This window comes from Ranitomeya imitator, chromosome 5, assembly GCF_032444005.1.
Source record: "Ranitomeya imitator isolate aRanImi1 chromosome 5, aRanImi1.pri, whole genome shotgun sequence".
NCBI lineage: Eukaryota > Metazoa > Chordata > Amphibia > Anura > Dendrobatidae > Ranitomeya > Ranitomeya imitator.
In genome coordinates this window covers 216684254-216704577 of record NC_091286.1, presented here as the reverse complement: position 1 = coordinate 216704577, position 20324 = coordinate 216684254, and the positions used below count along the sequence as shown (strand labels likewise).

General features: G+C 40.3%; 1 protein-coding gene across 6 annotated transcripts in view; it reads left to right on the top strand.

The window, feature by feature from the left end:
- Positions 1-20324, top strand: part of SASH1 (SAM and SH3 domain containing 1) — a 415520-nt gene that overhangs the window by 343010 nt on the left and 52186 nt on the right. For 4 of the 6 annotated variants that reach the window (XM_069725895.1, XM_069725896.1, XM_069725894.1 and 1 more), the window contains 4 exons: positions 5390-5522; positions 7054-7868; positions 14416-14487; positions 17728-17871. In XM_069725895.1, coding sequence (XP_069581996.1) covers positions 5390-5522; positions 7054-7868; positions 14416-14487; positions 17728-17871 — 1164 coding nt within the window. The remainder of the gene's footprint in view (positions 1-5389; positions 5523-7053; positions 7869-14415; positions 14488-17727; positions 17872-20324) is intronic. The other 2 variants (XM_069725897.1, XM_069725899.1) reach the window with 2 other exon arrangements.

The following is a 20324-nucleotide window of genomic DNA, read 5'->3' as shown; positions in this document are numbered from 1 at the left end:
CATAATCCAAGATCTTTTTCAGCTCTTTCGACATCCATTTTGGTAACTATTTGTACGTGCCATAATACAACAGTAATATTGTGCCGTTCCTCCATTATTACTTCTAGGAATTTATGAATACAGTGATGTACTATAAAAAAATATATTGTGGTACCGTGTTTGCCAGAAAAATCGATGTAAATATTTTTACACCCAAAAATGACAAAAGTATTCTAGGAGTGATACTTTTATTGGCTATCCAGAAGAATTATCACTGCTGAAATACTTTTGTCATTTTTGGGCATTAAAGTATTTATCGTAGATCGATGAATACATTGACACCATGATGTAACCAGTAAGTGAGGTGTCTCAACTCACTGCCATGGGCCAGTCAGTGTGTGTTGTGAGGGGTAATATCTGTTAATATCCTAGTTGTAAATTTATTCATACATTTTTAGAAGGAGTAACCGAAAAATGATCCTGTAGAAGGGTACATTTCAGTGGAAAGACCTCATTTACTTGTGTCTTATTGTTATTAAATTACGAAAAACTGTGTTCTACATTGGTCATTAAAGGGGTTTTTCCCATGAACAAAAGTTCATTTTAATCAATATATCTTGGAATAATAACTTCCACAATTGGATGTGTTTTAAATAAAATGTCCCTGTGCTGATGTCGCGAGTCTTGTCCTCCTGGGAAATCTGGGGTTAGAAAATCACTAGGTATTGTGAATCACAGATCTTCCATTTAGCCAATGTGTTTGTGTTTCATATTACATGGATGTTGTTTCTTTTGATGCTGAAGAGCTGAATGATCCTTTCTATGCTGGTTAGAAACTTGCAGCTCCATCTCACAGCTGTTCCTGACCTGATCATTTTCTCTCCTTATAAAATCTGGTCAAACCTTCTCTTCCTTAGGCTAGGTTCCCATTGCGTTAATGGGACCACGCTAACGGACGGCGTTGCACGGCGAAATTAACGCCGTGCAACTCGTCCGTTAGCGCACCCATTAACAGCAATGGGGACGCGCATCACTAGCGCGTGCCATTTTCGGCACGCGCTAGCGATGTGCCGGTGTTTTGTGGCGCGCCGCGGACGCTGCTTGTAGCGTCCGAGGCGCGCCCGCGGTCCGTTCCCCGCTTTCGCAGATCGGAGATCTGTGAGAGCGGGGACGTTTCACGCGACCCCTTTACAACACATTGCGTTAGTGCAATCCGTTTAGCGCCTAGCGCTAGCGGATTGCGCTAACGCAATCTGAACCTAGCCTTACCAGTGAAAGCTTTGCTTTCTAGCTCCTTGAAGATGCTGTGCTGAATTTGAGATCCTTGTTGTCACTGGAGACTGTTGTGTGCTGTTTTTGGGTGTATGCTTTCGTCATTGTCCTATTCCCATTAGGTTGGTGCATTACTATCCTTCCATATGTATATACCTTTGGTGAGTGTTTGTATGTTTGTAGCTTTCTGTTATTCCGGTCTTTCTTACGTGTTGATACACTAGCATTTCTATCTCGGGCCTTCTGGGGGAGGTAGAGGGGACAGCTTAGGAGTAACAGTAAGGCTGGTGGCCCAATCCTTCTCACCTTTAGAGGTACCTTTGGGAGCAGGGATAGTTAGGGCCTCAGTAATGTCTGTGTCTGACTGTACAGGCACATGGTCTGGTCATACCACAGCTCTTGGGCATGGGAGGAAGCAAAAAAGATTGTACAGATAGGACAGCATGGGATCACAACTGATTATTTTTGTGAGGTAAAGTTTTTCCGTCTGTTTTTAAACATGAACATATCTGGGTGAATTGTCACTGGATGCGCTGCTGATAATTATATCCAATGAATAGGTTTTTGTCCTGATGAAGAGGTCCTGCACTGACCTAGAAATGCGTTGAGTTTGTAAACCTGATAAAATAAAGCTTTCAAGGAAAATATTCGTTGGATATAATTATCTGCAGCGCATCCAGTGACACTTCACCCGGATATGTTCATTCTGGAAGTCCTTTGGACTCCTGTCCTGCAGCAGCTGATATATGCGTTTGATGCATGTTGCTTTGTGGCAACACCACCAGATGAGCAGATCCATGTTGGGTTCTGTGTTGTTTAACTTTTAAAATATGCGCTCTTCCTTTTCCCAGTTTTCCTTACTACTGTTTTTAAACAATGTTGTTTTATTTTTAACTCTGACATAAAATTTCAGAGACAGGGGCCTTTTTTTATTTAGTGCTATTTATAAGGGTTTTTACCAAGAGGGTGTGACCCACAGCGTAATCCTGAAACACACCTTCAGAGAATCCTGTAAGCCATGCCCCCTTGGAAGACTGTAAAAATTAGCACTAAGTATAAAGGCCCACATGTCTGCAACTGTATGGTGGATAAAAACAATCTTGTTATGATCATAAAATAAGAGCAAAACCTGGCCACATTTGGCCTGGTGCTAGATCCTCTTTAAGACCCAGCTTAGCCCTGTTTGCCACCTACTAAGCAGGTAGAAAAAGCATTTTTTCACTTAGGTGGGAAAACCCTTGGAATAAGTAACTAACACATATTCTGCAATAGCATGATAGGTTGTCAAATAGATGAATACATTAGAATCTGACACCAATAAAATTACTTTTTACCTTTCTGGCATAAATTGAAATTTCAGATTAATAGAGTCAGTTATTTAATGTATAGAAGAAGAGCAATATTTCATCCAAGTGGGAAGTGCAGGGACTTTGCATGAAGCGGCCAATCTTGTACCTTACTTATTACAGCTTGGATGTATTAAGAATTAACAGAAAACATTTATTGCAAGAGAATATATCTTCATAAAGAAACTGTGTAATGAATTGATGTGTACTGGAACAACATAATTGCTATGAAAGTCTTTGCAGACATGGTCTACCTCTAGGGGTGGGGTGAAGGCATTGTGTACGAACTGGATCACGGACAGGATCTCTGTTCCATCTGGATCCATCTGCTGTCGCTGCTGCTGGAGAAGACATATTTTTCTGTTATTATTTTATTATATGGCACTCTTGAGACAGAACATCTGGGATGCAGCACATGCGATCAAATGCAAGAGGAAAGGAAATAAATAAACATGTGACTTGAGGTTGGGGAGTATCTTCTGTATTATGATAGGCTCGCAGCCTTCCATTAACCAGTTCCATTCAGTCTTGAGAACACAGTGTTGCAGGCTATGGCTATAGAAGCCTAGGTTTCTATATGGAGATGGCGCTATACTACAGGTCCTTCTCAAAAAATTAGCATATAGTGTTAAATTTCATTATTTACCATAATGTAATGATTACAATTAAACTTTCATATATTATAGATTCATTATCCACCAACTGAAATTTGTCACGTCTTTTATTGTTTTAATACTGATGATTTTGGCATACAACTCCTGATAACCCAAAAAACCTGTCTCAATAAATTAGCATATCAAGAAAAGGTTCTCTAAACGACCTATTACCCTAATCTTCTGAATCAACTAATTAACTCTAAGCACATGCAAAAGATACCTGAGGCTTTTATAAACTCCCTGCCTGGTTCATTACTCAAAACCCCCATCATGGGTAAGACTAGCGACCTGACAGATGTCAAGAAGGCCATCATTGACACCCTCAAGCAAGAGGGTAAGACCCAGAAAGAAATTTCTCAACAAATAGGCTGTTCCCAGAGTGCTGTATCAAGGCACCTCAATGGTAAGTCTGTTGGAAGGAAACAATGTGGCAGAAAACGCTGTACAACGAGAAGAGGAGACCGGACCCTGAGGAAGATTGTGGAGAAGGACCGATTCCAGACCTTGGGGAACCTGAGAAAGCAGTGGACTGAGTCTGGTGTGGAAACATCCAGAGCCACCGTGCACAGGCGTGTGCAGGAAATGGGCTACAGGTGCCGCATTCCCCAGGTAATGCCACTTTTGAGCTACAGAGAAGCAGCACTGGACTGTTGCTAAGTGGTCCCAAGTACTTTTTTCTGATGAAAGCAAATTTTGCATGTCATTCGGAAATCAAGGTGCCAGAGTCTGGAGGAAGACTGGGGAGAAGGAAATGCCAAAATGCCTGAAGTCCAGTGTCAAGTACCCACAGTCAGTGATGGTGTGGGGTGCCATGTCAGCTGCTGGTGTTGGTCCACTGTGTTTCATCAAGGGCAGGGTCAATGCAGCTAGCTATCAGGAGATTTTGGAGCACTTCATGCTTCCATCGGCTGAAATGCTTTATGGAGATGAAGATTTCATTTTTCAGCACGACCTGGCACCTGCTCACAGTGCCAAAACCACTGGTAAATGGTTTACTGACCATGGTATTACTGTGCTCAATTGGCCTGCCAACTCTCCTGACCTGAACCCCATAGAGAATCTGTGGGATATTGTGAAGAGAAAGTTGAGAGACGCAAGACCCAACACTCTGGATGAGCTTAAGGCCGCTATTGAAGCATCCTGGGCCTCCATAACATCTCAGCAGTGTCACAGGCTGATTGCCTACATGCAACGCCGCATTGAAGCAGTCATTTCTGCCAAAGGATTCCCGACCAAGTATTGAGTGCATAACTGAACATTATTATTTGTTGGTTTTTTTGTTTGTTATTAAAAAACACTTTTATTTGATTGGATGGGTGAAATATGCTAATTTATTGAGACAGGTTTTTTGGGTTATCAGGAGTTGTATGCCAAAATCATCAGTATTAAAACAATAAAAGACCTGACAAATTTCAGTTGGTGGATAATGAATCTATAATATATGAAAGTTTAATTGTAATCATTACATTATGGTAAATAATGAAATTTAACACTATATGCTAATTTTTTGAGAAGGACCTGTATGTCCTCATAATTCTGGTTGCAAGTTTACTTACGTTTTTCAGTAGTAGTCTATGCATTATTGTCATTATAGGTTTAATCCCTTCCCCACCACATAGACTCTAAACTCAGGAAGCATGGACTCTTCTTTTTACAAATGGCACAGGAAGAGGTATAACGGAAGAGAGAGAACTTGGCGCCTTGCTATTGTCAACATCTTATAGCTTTCAGATTGTTGGGGGTCCTGGTTTAAAGGAAAAGGCTTTTTCAATAGACCAAAAGATTATATAAAGATAATACTGGTCTAATTCTCTGCAGATATGACTATAATCTCTAAGTGATTGCTATTCACTGCAAATTCCCAGCATTACTTTTGGTATGAATATCCCGGTGATTCATATGTTCTCATTGAGTAGTGAATACATGTGGCCTCTCTTGGCTTGGACATTATCTATGATTTGCCGTATTTTTTGCAGAACTTTATTCTAATGCTTTTGAGACTTGCTGTATTGGGATGGTTATTATTTTGCTCTTTGTAGAATGAGTACATTATTTGAAATAGATATGTTGATTTTCTGAATTCCACTACCCTGTAGCCCTCTATCTATGTGTGTGTCTATTTTCCTTCTCCACTAGTCGAGAGAACAGTCTGAAGATGAATCTGAGGAATCAGTAAAATTTAAGAGACTGCACAAGCTTGTGAACTCTACTCGAAGAGTGAGGAAGAAACTTATTAGAGCTGAAGAAATGAAAAAGCCAAATACAGAAGGTGAATATGACAGGCGAAGCATCATCCTTAATGCTCCATTATGTAGAAAGTAGCAGGGTAGTATTAGAACTAATCCTACAATCTTGGAAATTGTGACCATTACTCTTTGGCTTTCATGCCACTGCTGCTTCCCCAAAATGTATTTTCTTATAGCCCAGATGTACAATATTACAATCAAGAAATTCCGAACTTACTTTGGTTCTTTTACCTGTTTAAGGCCCTCACGTTGCTTTCTAGCACATTTATGGATGCCAATTAATTTGTGCTACACCAGTCTTGCTGGCACCAATTTTATTAAGATACGGACACAACTTAATGTATTTGCCGCATCTTCTAAGTGGCATGTGCTGCACCAGGAGTGCCACTCTCGCCAGATACTGGAGTAGCATTTCTCCCATACAAAGCGCCAGCACTTTTGATGAATTGGACAAGCGGGCATGGACACTCCCATCCTTCTCCAGTTCCTCACCAGTTCAACCCAGTTTGGCAAAGCTTACATCAGGGGTCCCCAACTCCAGGCCTCGAGGGCCGCCAACAGTGCAGGTTTTCAGGATTTCTTTAGTATTGCATCGGTGGTAATGTAATCATCTGCACAGGTGATGATTCCAACCCCTGTGCAATACTAAGGAAATCCTGAAAACCTGCACTGTTGGCGGCCCTCAAGGCCTGGAGTTGGGGACCACTGGCTTACATAAAAATCGCAAAAATCGCAAAATTTTTTGTGCAACTCCACATTCCACAAACATTTTGCAACTTTTCAAAGCTTTTACTGCGCTATACTGGCATAAAAATTTTGGTGAGCCTGCCCCAACGTCTCTTGCTTCTGCCTGCCAGTATTAATGGAATGATTACCTATTTTGTCTCACAATGTAGTCAGACAGATGCATAAATTGGACTGCAATGCACAGACTGGCTGGCGGCTCTTCTGACCCGAGCATGACAGCTGCATATATTTCTATGCAGCTTTCCCTCTAGGATCGGTTCCAGTTCTGTAGTCCAATCTCAGTCTGATTTATATGGTCGTCTGACTGCGTCCTACTTTTAAGAATTTGTTGCTATAATTTTTGCCAATCAGAAATCTAAATAACTCCATTATCCATTTTATATGGCACCCCATACAAGAGAGCCCAAGTTCTAGACACTATAACGAAACATTAGGAAAATGCAGCAGCCATTCTAGTAATGAAATCTATGAAATTATTTTTTAAATACCAACTGTTTGGTGCAGCATGCTTTGAAATGATCCTGCTTTTTATGTAGCTTCCAATTCAAATAATTAGAACTTTTTCCTTTCTGAAATGTCATCTGCTTTAGCTCAAGATTCTTTAGGCTCTCTTTGGCAGAGTGACTTCCCACATTCTTTAAATGTCTGGCAATGCCTTAGCTATTATTACAATTAATTAATTCATAATGGAAAGGGTGTTTTTTAAGCTATGATCATGCAAGCTTGGCACCAAATTGCAAAAGTTCACTTAGTATTGTGACATTTATGAATATTGGTTGTTTACCAATTTGATATCTTGTTACACAGGTCTAGAAGATGCAGTTCACAGCACTCCTGTTGTAGATGATAAATCAGCACTTTATTCTGGAGTCCATAAGAAGACACAATGTAAAGATAAATTATTAGAGAAAACCCATCCAGAAGATTTCCCACTTTCTACATCTCCTTCATCTGGAAACTTTGACACAATGAGCGTTAACAGAAAACTAGTAAAGACACTGAGCAAAACAGAAGGTCGAGGGCTTATCAAGCCCCCCAAGAAAATTGGAACCTTTTTTTCGTATCCTGAAGATGACAAATCCCAAAAGGTTTCCCGTTCCATGACAGAACGAGAATTAAGGAAAAGCCTTGGCTCCTTGAGCCATGGGGTAAGTAGTACAGAAAGTGTTTGCTTTTATGATAGAAACAGGCACAAACATCATCTTTTGGTTTCTCTGGAAGAGGTGCAAAATATCAGGAAGCAGATAAGATTGAAGAAACTTGACTCTAATTACTCATGTGCTAGAGCTTTTCTCAGCCAGCGACCATCTAGGAAAGGAACATCTTCTCCAGTCTGCGATCCGCAAATATTCCGCCAACGGACTAAAGGAGGCAGCAGTGTCTTTCCAAACAGAAGGCCAAGGGGCCGCACAGTCAGCGAATTCAACATCACCTATGTGGTTGAGAAAAGCTTATACAGTCATTTGAACTTGACTCATCTTGTCCGACCTGGCAGTGACCGAACCCTTAGCAAGGCTGAGAAACGGTGCTTACTGGAAGAAGAGGAAGAAGCGGAGAGGAAATGGGCAGCCACTGTGGACCGTTGTACTAAACGGGTTCTCTTAAGAATCCATCAAAAGTCTGTGAGTCTGAATGTTCCCTTGGTGTTTGCCTTCCATCTCCCACTGAGCTGCAGTCAGCGATGACTTTACATGACCCTTCCCACATATGATCTTAACATTAGATGTGCACATTTTTCCACTTCAGATAGATGCCAAAAGAAAGCTTAGCCACTAACATTTATTTCCAAATACTTAATGAACTGTGAACATTTTGTAAGTGTGGATAGAGTCCCCTGCATAGACATTGTTGTTTTACATAATATGCCTGTATGTAAAAATAGTCTCTTAGTGGCCAAGTGTAGAATAATCTAGGTTTCTGTACTGCAGAAAAATGTGCCAGTTATTTGTGTTCTCACATTTTGGTTATAGAGCTATGTCTAATTACACAACCGTAAACAGGCCTGACAAATCTTATCTAATGGAAAGATGCCTCAAGGCGCGCAGTGACTCTGCCATTTGTAGAAAGATTTCATTATTCTGCACTGGCTCTCACATACTCCTACTGGCAATTGCGATGCCATTCTGCATCTTACGGCTTCACAAATATCCCATAAGACATCTACTCAGCATAAGGTAAAACCATTTACACATTCAATACAATTGCTCAATTTTCTCTATCCCCAACCTGTGTAAGCAGGGAGTCACACACTTATCAGAATGCAACGTATCGCTGACTGCAGTCTCTGGGGCATGGAGAAGGTTCACATGTTGTGGAAGTGGTCATCCTGTGTGCCATTTTGTTTTCAGACTACGCAGCATGCAGACGGTGGTGTGCATGTCATATACCTATTATTTTCCAAAGATTCTTCTGATTGCATGTTGCCACAGATCATTCCATTAACTGTTTCATGTGCAAGAAGCGTCAGCATTGGACCCTCTTTTATTCTGGCTCTACCTTTAGGATTGTTAGGGATCTATAGGTTACAATAAGCCATTGTGTCAATGTCCTGACATGTGAGTAGGTTCCCATCTAGCCTGATCAGTTTCATTGTATCATGCGGTATTTCTGAGGCTTTGGTGTATAATTTGTAATGAGGAATAACAAAAAGCTTTAAGGATGTGGAAGAAGCAGAATATTGTCTTCCTTTTTTCTGTTCTCATGTCGTTTATCATAGATCTCTTTTTTTTTTATTTGACCATTTTTGAGCTGATGACTTGTTTCTTTTTGTTTTCTTGGGATCATACTTCACTGACGTACCAGCTGAAGCTTCCAGCAAAGTCCCCCCCCATTATATAAAGTAGCTACAAAATCTGTTTATCTCCCTAGTGTGGTTACAGTCCTTTGTTTTTTAAAACCTGGCTTTTTCTCTGTTTCCTCCAGCTGCCTCCTATGTTTTCTTGACTTGAAGAGAGGGCTGAAGGGTCTTGTTTTTCTGCTTACTTGGACAAAAGGCCAGTAATTTGTCCGTTTCCTGTGCAAATAGCTACATTTAACAAAGAAGAGATATAGGAAGCGACACATAGTTTACAGGAAAAGGGAAAATTGAAAGGGGCATGTGTTTTGATGAATCGGGACACTATGGATAGATAATACGATATATAATTGGAAATAATGGGGGAGATTTAGTAACTTAAGTGCTTCTGAATTCTAACTGTCATACATAAGAAATGAGGGGCAATGCATGCGTTGATAAATGGGAATAGCCTCTAGGGAAAGTATGGCCAGAAAATGTGCCAAAAATTTTGAAGCAAATTTCTGGCACGTAGTAAGCCGATTAACAGGTGGTCTAAACTGAGGCTTCTTTCACATTTCCGTCGGTACGGGGCCGTCACGAAGCGTCTGCGCGACGTACCGATGGAAGTGTGTGCTTTCACATTTCCATCAGACTGCAGCATGAAGAAATATCGTGTGAGTGATATTTCCTGCCGGGCATGCGCAGTCTGAAACACTGGATGCAACTTGCAGAAAAACGTTCCCTTGAACGTTTTTCTGTGATGACGGGCCGCCAAAACCCGACACAACCAGGACGCAACGTGTGGCCATACGTCGCGATCCGTCGGCAATACAAGTCTATGGGAAAAGAACGCATCCTGCGGGCAAATTTGCAAGATGCAATTTTTTCCCAAAACGACACATTGTGACGGATTAAAAAAAACGGAAATGTGAAAGTAGCCTAAGACTAGCCAATGTTACTATACACCTGTTAATTTAACTATCGTAAGTCACTGAGATAAAATTCAGCTGTCTGTCAATGCAGACAGCACAACCACTGAGCTCAGTGATTGGCTGCAGCGGTCACACACGATGTAGATGTAACATCACCTCTGTAAACTGTTATCAAAACCAGGGATCGGAGAGTAAGTTATTTTTACATTTTGGAAGCCTATGGGCTAAAACAATTACCATATTTTTCTGACCATAAGACGCACTTTTTTTCCTCCAAATTTGAGAGGAAAGTGTGGGTGCGTCTTATGGTAGGGATGTAACTTGGGAGGGGGCAGCAGCGAGTGCGATTGCACTGGAAGGCAGGAGGCAGACAAATGTCCCTGTTGGGCTTCAGGAATCAGTGCTGGGGAAACCACATGGTCCCGATCATTAAAGTGCAGTGAATATTCATTAGCTGCTTCCCCGCCCACCTGTCAGCTGGGCAGTGAGCTGGGAGCAGCACATGAATACTCCTTCACAGGGACACACATGGTTTCCCCAGCGCTGGATTCCTGCAGAAGCCGGGGAGATCTGTGTGTCTGGTGGAGGAGGCAGCAGCAGGGGCCAGAGGGGACAACATCACTGCATACCGGGCTGCCAGGGCTGTGCTGGATGGATGCTGAGTGCTCCAGCACAAGGACCTGTGTGATGTCATGAAGAGGGCGGGCTGGAGCATCACATGGCAGCACAGTGCCCTCCCTCTTCTGATGTCATCACAGGTCCTGCAGACTCCACACTACAATCTGCAAGCTTACTCCTGTGCTGTGGAGAGGCAACAAGAGGGATCGCTCTGTGGTGCCATGGGATGGGCAGCATTTTACCTCACCACAGTGTGGCTGGCTGCCACAATTAAAAGGTTAGTCACTACAACACACAATAAAGCACTCTGCCACTCCTGTGGTGAACTATAACTCCCAGCATGCCATAGGATCTGCAGGACATGCTGGGAATTATAGTTCTCCCATGGGTTCTTAAAGCAGCACTCCAGTGTTATTTTTCAGTGCTGGAGTGGTGCTTTAAATATAAGACCTGTGCCCCCATTCTTATACTCACCCTCTAGCATCTTCATATAGTACTTTACAGCCACCACACTGGTCCCATAGCTTCTAACATAATAGCATACTATTATATATAATAACAACACATATAATAGTATGTTTATTTTATTAAATATTTTACCACCTTTTTTGCTTCAAATATTTTTTTCCCTGTTTTCCACCTCTAAAAGCTGGGTGCGTCTTATAGTCCAGTGCGTCTTATAGTCCGAAAAATACGGTATTCATGGAAAACCCAATTTAAGTTTACACTGTCTACAAAACTCAAATCTGCACCAATTGGCTATGTGAAAAAATGGTATACAATGCAGAATTAAAAATGACCATAATGATATCGGCTGTTGGTCATACAAGTACCCATAATAAATAATAATCTGGATTTATTCACTTTAGAATTATGGTTACGTGTGTCTGCGTTAGCACTCGGTACACTCACTCATACATCCATGAACAATTTTCTACACCTAATTTTTCCCTTTCTCCGATTGGTAGGAAATACACGGTTTAACAACCAGTTTTTCAATTGGCAGCATTTTTCTATCAACCAGTTGGTCGCATATTACCTATAGTGTCAGCTTCAGGGCGCATTCAGACGTCTGTTCAAATCGGTCTAAGATCTGATCGCAATGCACAGACTGGCCGCGGCTCTCCTGATTTAACATGGTTGCTTCATAGAAACATATGAGACTGTCACGCTAGGGTCGGGAGACCTGCAGCCAGTCTGTGCCTTATGGTGTGATCTCAGACCCAATTGTAAGAACGTCTGAAGGTGCCCTGGAGCAGATTTACCTGCCTCTTAATAGGACTGTTTGATAAAGTGTGCGGCAGGGATGCGCTCTTCTCATGAAAATATTGCAAGCATTACTATGTAATTAATGTATTTTTTTTGCACCTTTGATTTTGGCTGTAAGATGCTTTCCCTTATATACAGCTGCATACAAAGCTGACAGATTCTCTTTTTATGGCAGAATTGGTACTCGATGGAGTATAGAGAAGGGACACAGAGGCTAGGAAAGGAATTATGTCCCTCTAGGGATATAGTCATGTCTAATCTGACTTTGTAAGTGACCACCAGGCCGTGTAGTTATGATGACAGTATGATGCCCAGCAAATATGGAACAGGGATCCAATTTTAATTACTAAGATCCAATCATAATCGCCTTTCATTATTAAGCCTAGTCATCTATGCTTTTTAATACAAAGGAGAAAAAGGTATGCAAAGCATATTCTGCACAAATATTTGACAAAGGGAGACTTTATTTTAGCATCAAGCCCACTGTAGCCCATGGACGTTTTCAGTGTGTATTTTCCGCTGTACAAGTGAACATTTGGCAACATTTTATGAACATAACCCAACCATATCCACAAAAAGTGAGTTTAACTATAGAATGTGTGTAAGGATACAATTACATGGAGGGATTTGGGATCCATCAAGCTATATTGCTATGGCTTACTCTCATTTGCAGAGCGATGATCTATTTGTATACAAAGTGTAAAGCGAGTCATGTGAAAATCCTCGCATATCTCTTGACTTACGTCTAGCATTGGGATAGCTAGATCTTTGGAAAAAATAGCTTTTGTACATGATCGCTTGTTCTGTTGGGATGAGAACACATATCTTCATGTTGTAGTCGTGTATATCAAGAATACTGTTGTCATACATGGGAATAAGTTGCTTACAGTGTTCCCGAAACATCTTAGGGTTACATGAAAAAAGAAAGGCGCGGCTATTTCTGAAACAAGAAAAAAAATTTATGTTTGGGGACAGCCTTTAGGGAAAAAAATGAATGGACAAAGCTTTGGAAACGTAGAAAAAGACAATACACATATACAAATCCTTGGTACATTTATCATTTCTTGGTACATTTATCATTTCTTGGTACGTTTATCATTTCTTGGTACATTTATTATTGAAATGGTGAAAATAAAAAAATAAACTTGGTTACTCTTTTGATCATTTGTTGATCACCTACAGTTACATGGAGCAGTCTACCTTAAAGTAATTCTTCATGTGAAGGCAATAAGCATGAGATAGAACACTTCACTTATGTACTTACTTGTACATGTGATAGTCTATGGGGCCATTCACATGTCTGTGAAGATATATCCGATTTTGATCTGAGGGTTGGATCAAAGTCGACTGCAATTCTGTGAAATAAACGAACCGCACTCACATAGGAGAAGGTGGAGAAACTTTTTTTTTCTCCTCGTGCGAGAAAAAGTCACTCTGACCACACTGATCTAAATAATCGAGCCGTTTTCCCGTCCGCAAGAAATCCGACATGTGAATGAATCCTTATGCAAGATGGATACTTAGAAAACTTAGTGCAAACTAATCTACAGGATCTTCTGCAGTAACCAACCAAGGTTTTTCTCCAATCTGCCTCACACGGGCCGTAGACATTGGACCGCTGCTCGCTAAATGATTGCTTAATCCAGAGCTTTCACCATAACCGTACATGATCAAGGGCAACTTATCCTGTTGCTACTTTAATAGAGCATTGACACCTCTTTGGATGCATATCTTGAGGAAAAAAATATTATTAATACCCGCCAACAAATAGTCCCTTAGATTGGCAGTATGTGCCATCACATGTATGTCATGTCATGCATGTGGAGAGCTTTAGAAAAAGGGCAGCTGCATCAGAAAAATCACTGTGGACTATACCCACTTTAAGTTTTTATCTTTCTATTTTTTTGTGTGAGTTAAGGTGTTTTCTTTGCCGTTTTTTTAGGATCGTCATTGTCTACCTCTGTAAATAACGTTTCTTTATGTGGCAGGGATAAGCTGACATTTTTTACTTTTATGTTTGACCTTTTTACCTGATGATGATTGATTTTGTGTATAGTATATAGTGATATTATGTATAGTCAGATATTTCCCACTATTGTTCAGTCCCTTTTTAGAAAAGTGTATACCATGCGCCCATGTAACATACTGGAACAGATAAAGAAGTGGGGGGAGCAGATCAGGCAGGGGTCTTTGTGAACAATGAGCCAGCCATATGGTTAACATACATTAGCACATCCATCACAGGGTTGAGAGATGTCTGGAAAGACTTTGATGAAGTCTACAAATAATGGCGCCTCAACCAGCAATGTATTAAGTGGTTTCTGTGCCTCCAAACCAAATGTCCTAGACAAACAACTTCTTATAAAGCGTGTGATACACACAGACCTCATTTTGTGAGCATGAATCACTGTGGTGTAACATCAAATACTTCAATGTTTTATTTTCCTGGTTTCCATTGCTGCATATGTTTTGTGCTGGATGACGTTCATTCTCTGATTAATTGTATTCTTCTTTATCTCCATTGTCCCATCTTTCTCTTGCTATCTGCTCCCTTCTATTCTATGTCATTCACAGAGGACCTGCAGCTTTGGTGGATTTGACCTAAATAATCGCTCTCTACATGTTGGAAATAATGCGGACCCCCTGGTGAGTTCACGGGGCTTCTTGTAGACCAGTGTCTGATAACATATGAAGTGCATACAGGAGACACAACGCATTAGATACTTGTGTTATCTGAATCTTGTGTATATATACATTATATAATTGACACTTATTAAAAAAAGGCTTATACTGCTTCTTTAAAGGGAGTCTGTAATCAGGTTTTTGCCAACTAATCTGAGAGCAACCTAATGTAGAGAAAGAGACCCTGATTCCAGTAATGTGTCACTTACTGGGCTGCTTAGTGACATCACAGTCTTATCAGCAGGCGCTTATCATTAGCGGACTAGTAAACCTGCTGCCATGTAGTCAAGCATATTCATGAGCTCTCTATAACCCCACAGATTGGCAGATTTCTGTGCATAGGTAGAATCTGCCAATCAGTGGTGAGGGTGGGGTTACTTGGGGCGCATCATTCACATAATTGGTACATCTGCGTCAGAAAAAAACACAGATTTTTTTCAAAATGACAGTAACCAGCCCAGTGAGTAACACATCACTGGAATTAGGGTCTCTGCTCTCAGATAGTGTACAGAAACCTGATGAAAAATTTCCTTTAAAGTTATATTTTACTGCCCTCTCCAAGACTATTTTCAGTTACTTGACCTCATTGTGTATAAAAACTATTCCAAAAATAGGCAGTAACCAATAAGATCATGGCTTTCAAATAAAATCTGGACTCTGATTGGTTGCAATACTGACACATTCTCAGATCAGTGTTTATGCATGAAGACCCATAATATTTATTTTTAAAGGGACTCTGTCACAAGACTTTTATTACCCATTCACTAGCCCTGCCAGAAAAGTCACATTGCTAGTGGTCTGGCAGCTAGGCTTCTATAGGAATTCTCACTGCCATCACTTAGCTGAAGTTCTGCGTTTGATTAAACACGTAAAGTTTAGTGCAGTGTAGAAAACTTTTTATTTGCACACTGCCAACAAGCAGGCTGTCAGATTTTATTTGGCATTTTAAGTCGATAAACATAGTACATTCAGTAGCCAATCAGATGAAATTGGCTGCTGGAAATCGTAGCAAATTTTTTTTGTGATAAAAAACTAATTTCTTCCAAAGCCATAGTAGCAAATCTACCAATAGCCAGGCTAGAAAACACTTGTGATATGGTATTTCTCAAACATAGATCTGTGGCAGTTTTGGTGATAATGTAGCGCACCTTCGGAAATCCTCTGCAGTTGCCTTTCCGGGACCACCGGGAGGGCTCACTCATCAATATTCAGGTAAATGATAGAAGTTAGAGAGCTGCTAGAGAAGAAAGTTCACTTTAAGGGCGAGTTATATGGACATATAAATTGGACTAAGATCAGACTGCAATGCATGGACTGGCCACGACTCTCCTGACCAAACACGAACATGACAGCTGTATAGATATGTCACGCTTGGGTCGGGAGGCCCACCATCCAGTTCTTGCATTGCGCCCTAAGGCTAAAGCTACAGAGCAACATGTCGCTTTGCAACATCGCATCCTATGATTTCCTATGGTGGCGCATTGATAAAGTTGAAAATGTTTCCAAAATGTGTTGCATTTTCTGTAACTGTTCACAAGTGACTCGTTAGTCATAGATTTCAATCCAGATCACATGCAACTGCGTCTTGCTAGACTTATCTTTGACGTGGCCATTTTTTGAGCGGGTTGCACTAATGTTTTTGGCCACGTGACTAGCCTGAGAGTTGCTGACACGCAAGATGTCGAAAAAAGTAGGAATTGTTCCAGCTTCTGGTAAATTGGCAGACCAATTTTTATTTCATTGAAGTTAAAAAGTCCAAGTCAGAATGGCCAATAAGCGACACTTTTCGAGCATGGTAGTCCTTTGTCAAAGCTTTGACAAAGAACACCCATGTTCGAAACGCATCCTGCCTTGGACTCTTTAACTTCAATTAAATGAAAATTGGTCTATTTGATTTTTACCAGAAGCTGAAACAATTTCTACTTTTTTCCACATTTCAAACACGAGTGGTAGGTTTGTGGTTCCGTGCACACTGGACTTCTATGATGAGCTGGCATTACTTTTTCCTTTTTTTGATCACGCAAGATGTCACCATGTAGCACCAGTATTGGGGCATGTTCCCAAAAGTTGCAAGTTTTCAAGCAGAAACCAATTCCAAAAACTCCTTTTCTGGTGAGGTTTTGAAGGAGTTCTACTTTTATTGAAGCTGTTTTTAATAGTTTTGGAAGAGCTTTTGCCATCTTTTGATCCTATTGGGACAGGTTTCCGTCAGGAACTGCATCAAAGAAGTGACATGCACTTTCTTCCCACTAGGCGTTTTTCAAAACCTCTTCAGTAAAAAAAAATAGCAAATGAAAAGCGAAGTGAAAAGTTTGTATAGTTTTTGAGGAGGATTTAAGAGAGTTTCTGCATAGCAGACTCCTGAAAAAACTCAGTGTGAGCATAGCCTAGGGTTGTGTTCATACTGAGTTTTTTTTCAATGTTTTCTTTTTTGTCATTAGTTTTGAAAACAAAATTAATGCTAAAAAATGCTCAATATATTTCTGTGTGAAAACTACTTGCTCTTCATGCTTTCATCTTCTTTTATATGCATTTGGCTTTCAAAAGATGCCAAGTGTTCAAAATCAGTAGCATGATAATTTTGCAAGGCTTGTTCCACTAGGAAGACACTCACTGCTTAAAATACAAGTTAATGGGAAAGCTAAAAAGACACCCGGAAGATGCCTGGGTATGTGTGGTGTTTTAGCATTTGTACCTCAAGAAAGCTTTAGTGATGACCCCATTTTTGAGATAGATGTTAGTCCTAGCAGCGTCCTAGCCAGACCTGCATTATCGAACATTTGTAGCATATCCTATGGATATGTCATGAATATCTGAGCTGGCAATGCACCTTTAGGTAGTAGATCTGGTAGCTATGGTTCTCAGCTAGTGGTGCCCATGCGTTATGTCACTTCCTTCTACCTTCATAGATATGGAGGACCAAGATCTGTTAGGCTGAAGTCCAAAGCTGTTTAGTATTAGCGCTTCACAAATCTTACTTAAAAATACAATTTTTCAGTCTCTTGAAGATATTTTTACCAAGAATGTTCAATGCCTCCCGGCATATGCAAGATTTTGTGGAAGAAACCTTAAAAGAATGATTTTGTTTCTAGTAATCATTTGCTCGTACATGTGGCTCCACAAATAGCTAGTTGCCCTAGGCTCTTGGTCATCTTATGCATGTAGCTATTGGAAAGCAGAACTTGACCTGACTTACTCTTCCAGGAGAAAGATGGTGAGTTTATATACAAAGAAGTCATCAAATCCCCCACCACGCCGAGGATCTCACTTGGTAAAAAAGTCAAGTCTGTCAAGGAAACCATGAGGAAAAGGATGTCCAAGAAATACACAAGTTCGGTGTCAGAGCAGGTCAGTAGGAAATTTACATTCCTTTCCCACAAATTGTTTATTGAAGTTAAGCTGCTTCAGAAAGCAGAAACAATGTGTCCTGTCCTGGATCCCAGCTGTGTTACAGAACAGACATATGTATGTATGCATAGCCTCCAGCCTCTCTAGGAGCCATGCTAAAGGGGGCTGAGAAACTGGTACTGGTAATAGTCAGGTGCTAACATTGGTGTCCGGAGTGAGAAAATGCTGAATACATCTCTGAGCTGGCCCGGGCATGTGGGGACCATAACACAGCAGATGTTTGCTCCAGGTGAAAAGCCTGGACTCCAGCCAAGGTTACATGGGGTCCCAAGACTAGGTTCCACTCAGACGCACATTGATATGCATTACTATCCTACTACTAAGGGCCACCAAGCTAATGTCTCCAAAGGATTTTAGAGAAAAGCTAATGAATATTCGCTGGAATCGTCTGGCTCGGTAGTAAGAGGCCCTAATGCTGGTAACACGTATAATTCTAGTAGGACCTTCACATTTATCTGGAGGCTTTTTTAATTTTTTTTACAGTAAGGGTAAGTTCACACTTCTTTCCTGGAGGCCCAGAGGACATAGAATAGCAGGAGACCAGGCTGCTATTATCATACGAGTGCCGGGAGAGGTGAATACACATATTCTAGACTATAAAATTACCGTACATGGTCCAATTCATAATTTGTGGATCTTTTGAAGTTCCTTTTTCTTTTTTTTAACTCTCTTTTGATATTCACTAGTGTTTTTTGCACAAAATTAATCAAAATAGTGTGGAACATTTTGCTGTAGATCCACTGGTAATCTGTGGCAGTATTCACGACAACTGGGGTATTTGGCACATTTTGACTTCTCCACTGAAGTCAATGGGGAAAAATGTAGAACAAGTGAGCAACAATTCCACAATATGAGCTGATTTGACTTGGATCAATTCTTGTTCAGGAAACTTCCACAGTGTGTGGATGAAATTTCTTCAAGTTTCGTTGTCTTTTATCTGAAAATCTGAATGGAAAAGCCATCATATTTTTGTTACATGTGAATAGAACCTAAGATGGGGCAGAGGACAGAATAGCCATTATGCTTCTGGAATAAAACTTTTAGAAGAACAAAATATTTTTGCTACTCATAGAAACTAATAAAATAATGTCCTTTTATGTTCAAACCTGCTGTAACCCGATAATAGTATAGAAATGAAGATTCTGCTATTTTTCGAGCAAACCATACACATTTCACTTTTTTCCTTCAAACGCAATGAGCAAATGCACATTTGAATTATGTTATGTTTCGGAAGATTAATGGAAAAGCAGCAGCATTTACATACAGAATAATAGACACTTTATAATCCCTTTCTGCAGCACATATTCTAAGTCATGTGTAAGAAAAGTTATCTGCAAAGCCACAGACTCCACACTGGTATATGCTGCCCCCTAGCTGTGCAGAGCTGTATGACAAGCAGGCTCACGTGCAAGAACACTTTGTAAAAAGCATAACATACATAAACTATGGCCTCTAAGGTCGAAACTATGTCAGATAAGAATAGTCGTATTGCATAACGAACCAGATATTTTCATTTTCCAAATCATTGACTAAAACCATATAAAGATATGCTGGTACATATTACTTCCAAACATATCTTAATATGAAACCCATCTTATGAAAGGAATTCTGCATTAGAGAAAATAGACAAGGAAGATGATATTAGGAAGTCCCAAATAGTTTAATCACATATAAAATTACTAAATCTGGGTAACTATAGGCTGCAATTATTCTTCCTTTTTTTTCTTTTTTTTTCCTCCTTCCTGCATCTTCTTTTTTCACATTCTTCCTTTTTTTTCTCCCTGCTTCCTCCTTCTTATCTTCTTTTTCATCCTTTTTCTTCCTCCTTATTCTTCTTCCTTATTTTTTTTCCTCCTTCTTCATGCATCTTCTTTTTCCACATTCTTCCTTTTTCTCCCTGCTTCCTCTTTCTTTTTTTATCTTCCTTTTCTGCCTTCTTCCTCTTTCTTTTTCTTCCTCCTTTTTCTTCCTTCTTTTTTTCTCCTTCTTCATGCTTCCTTTATCTGCTTTTCATCCTTCTTCCTCCTTCTTTTTCTTCATTATTAGTTTTCCTTATTCTTTTTTTCTCCTTCTTCATTCATCCTTCTTTTTCCTCCTTCATTTTCATCTTTCTTTTTCTTCTCCTCCATCCCTCTTTTCTCCCTTCTTATTTCTTCCCCCTTATTCCTTCTCCTGCCTTTGTTCTCCTTCCACATTTCTGACTACATCTAATAGAATGCCTCGTCTCTATGACTAACCTCTCACCATGCCGAAAAAGAGTTAGAATTGCTAATGAATGACTTTACATGGCTGTAAATATTAGACAATTGTGTAGCCAATATCATGACAAATAATTGGTTGACGTAAAATGATTGTCTAGTCGTACCTGTTGTTTAAACATGTGAACAGAAAAA